The 9,837-nt window shown below is 34.7% G+C and overlaps 1 protein-coding gene across 6 annotated transcripts in view; it reads right to left on the bottom strand.

Moving 5' to 3' along the window:
• The window catches only part of LOC118746601 (neurogenic protein mastermind), a 245,926-nt gene that overhangs the window by 54,288 nt on the left and 181,801 nt on the right, over positions 1-9,837 (bottom strand). For 4 of the 6 annotated variants that reach the window (XM_036480444.1, XM_036480443.1, XM_036480445.1 and 1 more), the window contains exon 2: positions 72-404. The exons of the other annotated variants lie outside the window; for them this stretch is intronic. In XM_036480444.1, coding sequence (XP_036336337.1) covers positions 72-404 — 333 coding nt within the window. The remainder of the gene's footprint in view (positions 1-71; positions 405-9,837) is intronic. 6 annotated transcript variants of the gene reach the window in all.

Here is a 9,837-nt window from a genome sequence, read left to right as displayed (position 1 = left end):
AGTACACAACGTCTAACGGCGCATAGTATTAAATGCAAAACATAAACGAAAGGCGAAAAAAACGAACTTACAATGCTCATTATGATAACAAATGTTCACACGACGTGACACTTTGTTGGTGCCAAGCGTATTGGGACGTTCCAATTTGGAATTCTGTATATGTACGCCGTCATGCTGATCACGACTGCCAGAAGTGTTGCCACTATTTCCGTTGCCGCCATGGCCACCACCGGTACCACCACCACCACTGACGTGTTGCACGTGAGTGTGATTCGATTGCGGGCCACCGCTTTGGCCGCCACCTGGTGGTGGCAACATTGAACTCTGACATGATGGCTGTTCGGTATTGGGTGATAGTGTGCCATTACCACCGTGTGGTGCATCAGTCTTGTCTTTTCTGGGTTCTGTTGAGGAGAAGAAAAGTACGGCGTGAGAAAAGTGTGAGTAAAAAAAGGGTGGTCGCAGGCTGTGTTAGGTAGTTAGTTAGTTAGTTAGTGTGTGTGTGTGTGTCTGTCGCAAATGTGTGAAAATGATTTCATTATACAAGAAGCTTAATATTTTTTGTTTCAAAATATTTAAAAAAAAAATTATTTAGTATTGCAGGGAGAGTTTTATGCGATCGAAGTCGGTTCAGAAAAAATAAAATTCCGGATGATTCATAGCAATTTTAAATGGCAGCATAAAAAATTTCGGTCGAGCCTTTTGAGCTATTTTATTCTTCTGTTGAATTTTGTTCCTATATGGAGGAAATAAATATTTCTCCGATAGCTTCAGTAATTATAAATTTTGATTTCTTTTAAAGTCCTATAAAAATCTGGAATTATTAAAATCATGTAATTGTAATGTAATGTAATGTAAATTAGGCTAAGAACACTTCCCTATGTTGCAGAGAGACACCTTTGTATGAATGACTTTATATTTCCAACTTTCGTTTTGAATATATTTTAGGCCTACTTATTCGTAGATCTTCTAATAAAGCTTCTAAGAAAACGGTATAATTGAAAACACCCAAGCTGAAAGTAGTGATTTTAAAGCGCTCTTCAAATTGCCCGCTGGGTATCCGACTCCAATATGAATGTGGTTTGATTCTGACCAAAAATTATGATTATCACCAACACTAACTGACCAACGTATCATAATTTATTCAACACTGCTAAACTGTGCTGTGGTCAAACAGCGAAAAGAAGGATATGGATGGAAGCGGAATTAAACAAATGTGCGGTTTTTAAGCCATAAATGTCAGGACGGTGTATATACAATTTTTATGACCGCCATTAATCAGACGAATACATGCAAATACATGCATATGTAAGATATATATGCATGCACATTAGGGTGGTCCAAAAACAGTAAAGTCGGAATTTTTAATGCCCTCACCCCCTAGGATTGTCTATATAGAAAAGAGTATACCCTAATTTTTATTTTCAAATCAAAAAATATTTAGAGGTCCCCCCATTGCATTTTTCGGGGGTTTTTGTGGGTTTTTGCCACATGAAAAAATGATTAGTTGCTATGAAAAAATGGTTAAATAAATAGCTGGATATTATTATTGGAAATCTCCGGAAGAGAGCCAGAGTTTTCCGATCGAAAAATATCGATTTTCAGGAATCCCGTACCATTTCTACGCAGTTTTTTTTTGCCCATATTAAACTCATGGAAAACTTTGAGCGTTTTGAGAGATCACTAAATATTTTTTGATTTCAATAAAAAATTAAATTTTTTTTCGATATATAACAATCGTAAGGGGTGAGAGCATACAAAATCCGACTTTACTTTTTCATATGCATTTTTGGACCACCCTAATGCACATACTTAGAAATGTGAAAGTACAAAAACACGAATAGGCATTGCACATACAGTGACGAGCAAAACTGTAACATGGAGTAACACTTTTTATTTCAGCTGTCGCTATCTTTCCAAGTTTTAACGACATTCATACGGTTGTTGTATATTTTTATTGGTACATCTTTGCTTCCTCTGTCATAACGATTTGAAGTCAATTCAACAACATTTACAAAACCAGCAGACAAAAATGTAAATTAAGGCATATGTTACAGTTTTGCACTCATATATTTTTAATAACTTTTTGACAATTTTCATAAAAAAAAAGAATTATTAACCCAATGTTCAGTATGCTTTTGCTTTATTTAGTTCCTGGTTGCAATTTGGCATACCTAATGTGTATGTCTGTAAAAATTCAGGAGGTATAGCCTCCCATATATCCTTGGTGTGCTTTCACCGCTCATGTACTCCATTGGACGGACGTGGCTACTTAGTAAGATGCGCTTTTAGTTGATTTCGCAAATTCTCGATGAGATTCATGTCCTCGGATTGTGGAGGTCATTTCAAATTAGCAAATTTCTGCTTTTGTTCCAGTCTTTGCGAACATGTGCAGTGTGTTTTGGTTGCTTTTTCAGCAGAAACTCTAATTTTTTCGACTACATCTTGCAAATTTTGTTAAAATATGAACAGATACTGTTCCTTACGCATAATGCGTACAAACGGATCAACAACATTTTTGAAATACAACCCCAAAAGTAATATTGACCGACCACTGTGATTCACAGTTTGCCTTACATGATGCGCTTAGGCTTAATTTGGGCCTTTGATCCAATACCATGCCCGGCCATCTGATTGAAAGCTATTAATTTAGTCTTGTCAGACCAAATAACCCTCAATTAAATCTTAAAAATGTGTTTTTTATTGCATTCTGTAAGGCCTAACATATCCCAATAGGCAACGGTCCGGTTTTCGTGCGATGCAGCAAAACGCTGCCACACTCGCACATGTATTTTGATCAAATTTGCTTTTTTCTTCTTTTATGATCCATTTTGCTCAATTTGGCAATTTTTCGCCTCACTATCTACTGATTTGCATTCAATTTTAATACCTTAAGCGCTTCTGTAGTAGTGCCTGCAGCGCTACTTGCTACTAAGCTCACAAGATATCGGACTGTAATATATTTTGACAGACTTTCTTTGTCCTTAGTAACACTTTAGGCTATATTTTTTCTCAGTCTTAACATTTTCATGTGGCAAACTCCACGTTTTTTTTGCCACTTTCCCTGCGGTCCCGCCTTTTCGCAGTAAATCTATTATTTACATTTATGTTTCCTGATTAACCACATTATTTATTGGTGATCACTTCTTGAATAAATTACAATACAGAAAAAAGTCATCTGACTTCCAACTAAGCAAAAGATAACTGTAAAATGCAAAACTGAGAGTGAGTGCAAAACTGTAACATTTGCCTTAACTTACATTTTTGTCTCCAGGTTTTTTTATTGTTGTTGGATTGACCTCAAATCGTTATGAGAGCGGGAGTAGGAGTGTACCAATAAGAATATACAACAAAAGTATGAAAGTCGTTAGAACTATGAAAGATAGCGGTGGCTGCAATAAAAAGTGTTACATCATGTTACAGTTTTGCTCGTCACTGTACGTACATACTCTCTTCAAACCTTCGGCAAAAAGAGATCAAAGGAGTACTTTATTTTCTCAAAGCTACTCTGGGATAAGTTGCTTCAGGGGTAAAGTGAAAAAAAAATTGTAATCATAATTCATCAATCCTGATAAATTTTTCAAGATACATATGGGTAAATCCATGTCAAATCGTTTAATGGTTGGAATCGATTATTTTTGATTTGGATGAATTTTGGTCAGCACTTTTCTTAGCATGTAACAAGGAAAAAAAATTTTTCGAAAACTAAAAATGTCACAATTTCCCCGATTGCGGAAGTTTATTTTTTGAATATCTCAAAAACTAATGTAGGTCTAAATGGTTCTGGTATCGTTTTAATGGTGATATTTAAGGCTAGGACTACATAAAAAAAGTTAATAAAATTCGAAAAATATAAAATTTAAATAATTTTGAAATTAAAAAGAATTGTATCTATATCCCTTTTTGGATTTTTATACCCGAGCGCACTTGTGCACAAGGGTATAATATTAATTTTGTTCACATAACGGTTGTTTGTAACAGCCAAAACGAATCGAGATAGATATAGACAAATGTATACATAAATGATCAGAATGAAAAAAGAAATCGATTAAGCCATGTCTGTCTGTCCGTCCGTCTGTCCGTGTACACGATAACTCGAGCAAAAATTGAGATATCTCAGCGAAATTTGGTATGTAGGTTTCCCTTAATCCAAGGTAGGTTGGTATTGAAAATGGGCGAAATCGGACAATAACCACGCCTACTTCCTATATAACGGTAATTTTCAGAAATACGAAAACTGCGATATTTTAGTAACTACTAAAGATAATTCACTCAAAATTGATATTTACAATAATTTTTAGACGAAAAATAAGAATATTAAAAAGTTTTGGAAAATGGGCGTAGCCACGCCCACTTATGGTTACATGTGTATATCTTGGTAACCGCTGCGTCAATTTCTTCCAAACTTGGCACAGTTGTTGGCCTTCGCACAACATACCAAATGGCCGAAAATTTTTATAATCGCTCAATAACCACGCCCCCCTCCCATATAACGGTAATTTAGATACATAATCTTCGATAAATCAGTAAATATTGAAGCTAATTTGTTCAAAATTGATGCTTGCAACAATTCTTTACCAAGAAATACGTTTATGGTAAAATTTTGGAAAATGGGCGTGGCACCGCCCACTTATGATCACATATAAGTATATCGGTAACTGTTCTACCAATTTGTACCAAACTCGGTGTGGTTATTGTGCTTGCCACATATGTATAAGCAAAACGTTGAAAATTATTGAAATCGGACTAAAATAACGGCCGCTTCTCATATAACGGTAAATTTCAGAAATGCTTGAAACTTCAATATTTCGAAATTGAAGGACGCTAATTTACTCAAAATTGATACACCCCGGCTTACCATCTAGCGGAAGGTTTCGGAGAGGTGAAAAAACATATATTTAATACTTGCGCCGGGTATTTAATGTTCGGATCCCCCCGAACTTAGACTTTCTTACTTGTTTTTTATACAATACCACTAACTGATCGAAAAGATATCAACTTCTGCACTGCGAATAAAATGTATTGCAAACTCCAAATTAAAAATGCATTTAAAATAAATACAAAGTTTTTGACATAACTTTATTTAGTGCCGTTTTCTCGTGTAGTTTTTAAAATTTATCTGCCCTTTAAACATAATTTTTTTACTAAAAAAGTGTTTTTAAAAGGCAGATAAAGTTTAAAACCTACATGAGAAAACGCTACACTTAGGCCCAATTTCAGATGGCCCACTTAAGTAGAGATTGTTGATGAACTTCCACTATTCATTTTCAGATCATACATTTAATCTGCACTTAAATGGCCAATATTGGCTAGTTAAATATGAGATATGCAACCCTGTACACAGCATACATTCAGGTGTTTCGTGTTAGCAGTCGCGCCTAAACCACTTTCTTTTCAAATTTTTCCGATCTTTGACTACGTTTTTTTAGCCTTCATTTCTCTTTCACGAGTAATCACGAGATTTACGTTATACCTCGAACCAGTTTAATGTTGAGCAAATCTGACTGTTGATTGACCCCGGTGTCACAAATGAGCTGCTTTTTGTCGCAAGGATTTCTTAGAAGATTTCGTAATTTTTATTGCTTGCTCTCAGTTTTTCAGCGTCATTTTCTCGAGAATCGGTAATATGCAATTCTTGTCCTGAGAAAAATCTGTTAAAACGTACTTCTCGTCGTCCATTATGCAACAAATATTTTCGGCATTTTTTTTCTTTTATTTGCGGTATCGTTTTAACGGAGTTTTTATCTGGCCCTTTTTTCACCTTGTCTTTCGCCCTTGTATCTATCTAAGTCTTGACCCAAAATCACTTCACCGGTTAGAGCGCCAATCACGAAATTAAAAAAAAAAAAAAATGCAAACTAGTAGCCGATATGATTAGAAAAAAATAAAAGAATCGAAGAGCTGCTGCATTATTTCATAGTAATTTCTTTTTAAATACATAAAGGGTACTTCGCACAATGTTTACACTTAGTAACATAAAAGCTCAGTTTAATCCACACCACAATGTATTTGGATAATTGCCCGACTAATCCACACACACTCAGCTCGCGGTGAGAGATTTAATTTTACAACAAGTAATTGACAGAGTGAAAAGCTGCATACAAATGCATACGCCCGTAGTGTGGGAGGCTTCAACGTTGACAACACAAAATGAATTAGGTTAGGTTAATCCCTACTTGCTTCAAAGATTGCCACCGAAAGAACAAATGTCGAATTTAATGTGTCGTGTACGTGTTTTTAATAAGTAAGGTGCTACCCAGAGTGCGAACCTCTGCGGAAGGAACATAGTAGTACATACGTATCTACAGGCACGGACGTATCAATTACGCTGTCAGCGATCCATGTATTCCCGAAAAATCTTCCTTACTATTCTCTTCAAGAAAAACTACAGCACAATGTTTCTATGCAGAATCTGATTTTACCTAGCTTTTCGAAGCATCTACCTATTTTTACGCACACACAGTGCGGCCAAAATTGGGGAAAAACTTTCTAGATATGACTTTTTCATCATTAACGGCTCTATTCTGTATCAGTGACAATTTCTTGTCACAGTTTTTTTTATGGAAAAATAAATGAAAAAGTTTGTCAGATAAAAAATTTTGGTCACCGATACAGAATTGGGATCTTACATGTAAGTTGGCTAAAGGGATCCTCGAACAAGCGAAAACCGTTCACAGTTCCCCTCTTTATTTTCTATCGGTCTTCGCCCAAGCACAACATTATGGGGGTTTCAAAGGGAAAAGTTATAAACGCGTAAAAGTACTTTGAGTAAAGAAATCCAACAAAACCAAATGGAATCTACGTCTGAAGGCTATTTATGTAGTAAAATACGTAAAATTTTTTGTGAATACCAAATGGAATCTACGTCTGAAGGCTATCTATGTAGAAAAATACGTAACATTTTTTGTGAATATCAACACCGTAACAGAAACTTTTTTAGAAGTATAAGTATGTATAATGGTGTTTTTTTTTACAAAATTCGAATTGTTAAATGAAACGGCAAAGACAAGCTGCCGGATGCTGTCTTTAAACCTATTGGGTGTTACTTAGAAAAGTAGTGATTTTTGAAAGTTTTTTTTTTTTGAAGGTGTTGCTAGTTTTTTTCATATCATCGAAAATAAGTCCCAGCTATTTGAAACTTGCACTTTGTGACACTAAAATTTAAAGGGCTATAAAACATACATTTTTTTTGGCGGTGAACCAGGGGAAAGACCCGACTATTCAGAAGAAGAATAGTAACAACGCGTAGGCAGACACAAGCTAAGGAGATTCACCCACAATCAACTTTAAAATATTACTTCACGCTCATTTTGCATTCTTTCTTATCAGATTATGCATTAGGCATATTTTATTATTCAAAATGAACCCAAGAAAAGGGTAGACACATATACTTACGTACATTAGTCCGTATCCCCTTGCAAGCAAAAAAAAGTTTGTCTTCAATATCTTTGAAAGACGATTTCGATTTCATTTTGTTCGAACAAGAGAACTGGTCGAACCTAGAGATCATCTTTTTGCATCTTTCGGTGACATCTCTATTCGGCAATGAATTCTTTACTATTCGCATAATCCGAATACATGCGAAGCAAATGTTTAATGATTTTTGATGCACTTTTATTAACTGACATTAGGGTGGTACGTTAAGGAGATAAGAACTGAGATCTGGTGGTTAAGTACTAGAACGTGTTATCTATACTTGAGGGCATTGAACTTTGGAACAAAACCAACAAAAAAAAAACTTCCACCTCGAGACAATGCCGAAAAATGTTAAAAGGCGACCCCAACGTTCGGCAAAAAAAAAAACAATGTGAAATTGCCTTCTAGTCGAAGTACGTCCTTAGCAAAAGTTTAAAGATTTTTGGACAAATTTAAATTACTGACATTAGGATGGTACGCTATGGCGGTAGATACTGAGATCTGGAACGGGATACGGTTGTGGTCAAACCACTTTGGAACACAAACTTCCTCCTCGAGACAAAACCACTGATATACATACATATCATACCTTAAGATGTGATAGTAAATGCCGAAGATGTGACGAAAAATTTAAAAGAGCAACAGCCAATTTTTTTTTCCATATTGCTATGAAAAATAACATACGACTCAGAGGTATACGGCGAACTAATGTACACACAAACATACTCTGCAGTGAAAAATTATCACCAACAACAAAATCAACTTAAAAGAGTTGTAATGTCGTGCAGGAGTCATACAGATGCAATCGGGAGTTTTTTTTCTTTACAAGTTTCTATTTAAAAGTCCTCATGCAAAAACTACTTTGCATAAATTTTTTTCTGCACTTCACAAATACTTTTTCGAATTCAGGAAAAATAAAATGAATATTTTATATTATCACTTTCATGTTATATCTGAGGGAATTCGAATCTAGGATCACCTACTGCAGAATATGTCAACAAATAAACAAATATGCATTGTTGAATATAAATTAAATAAATATAAATAAAAAATAAATAAATGCTTTTTGTTGATATTTTATGTCCTAAAGTAGTTAGTTACAAGTTAGTTGACATGTAATGCAGATATATCCAGGTCTGACTTTTTTTTGGCCATCGCCAGACAAAAGTAGTTAGCTTTTTGTTCACATAAACATACTAAAATTAGGTATCAGCTAACGTCACTCCCTGTAGGGTATATACTATCTAAAAAGATCCAAAATTGCAAATACTTCATTACATATTTCCTATCAATCTAAAGGCATTAATGCAATTAAATTTACATAAAGTCCAAAAATAGCAGCATGTAGGGGGTGAATTTTCCAAATCCCTTAATAATATTTGCGGTCACATTACATTGGAAGGCCCAGCACTGATATATGTATGCATGAGCTGGCTTGCAAGTGTGCGTAAGTTGGGTATATGTATGTATATTAGGGTGGTTCAAAAATGCATGCGAAAAAGAAAAGTCGGAATTTTTATGCTCTCGCTCCCTAGGATTGTTCTATACCGAAAAAAATATACCCTTATTTTTTTTTATTTTGAGATCAAAAGATATTTAGAGGTCTCTCAAAACGCTTAAAGTTTTTCATGTATTTTATATATGGGAAAAAACAACTTTTCGTAGAAATGGTATAGAATTGTTAAGAATCAATATTTTTCTACCAGAAAACTCTGTTTATCTGCAGGAGATTCCCAATACTAATATCCAATTGTTCATTTAACCATTTTTTCATCGCAACTATAATTTACAGGTCCGCTAAAAACCCACAAAAACCCCGAAAATTGCAATGGGGCGACCAATAAAAAATCGTTAGTTTTAAAATATGGTTAATTAAAACAATTGGGTATTATTATTGAAAGTATCCTGAAGAGAACCAGAGTTTTCCGATCTAAAAATATGGATGTTCAAGAATTCTATACCATTTCTACGAAAAAATTTATTTTTCCCATATAAAAATACATGGAAAACTTTGAGCGACCTCTAAATATTTTTTGATTTAAAAGTAAAAAAATAGGGATATACATTTTTTCAATATGGAACAATCCTAGGGGATGAGAGTATTACAATTCTGACTTTACTCTTTTTGGACCACCCTAATGTATAAGCATACACATTCATCATAGCCTCATTTTAAGTTTCTTGAAAATACCTCTTATGCAGTTGGCATGTTGACATTTTTCTCGTCCGTCTTTGCTGCATTACTTTCACTTGAAGAAATAGGTAAACAGGAATGTGTTTTTTTTCGACATTTTCCTAAAGTCCATTCGTCAGTCAGCTACCCCAGTGCGCACAGCTTCTTTTGCTTCCCTACCACGGTGGATTTGCAAAAATTCAATAAAAATGTAAATTTTCTTTTCTTTCATTTGGGCTAAGAAGTTA

Source organism: Rhagoletis pomonella, unplaced genomic scaffold, assembly GCF_013731165.1.
Source record: "Rhagoletis pomonella isolate Grant_MI unplaced genomic scaffold, Rhpom_1.0 Rhpom_scaffold_00011, whole genome shotgun sequence".
Taxonomy (NCBI): domain Eukaryota; kingdom Metazoa; phylum Arthropoda; class Insecta; order Diptera; family Tephritidae; genus Rhagoletis; species Rhagoletis pomonella.
The sequence above is the reverse complement of the archived record's forward strand: the minus strand, read 5'-3'. Positions and strand labels throughout refer to the sequence as shown.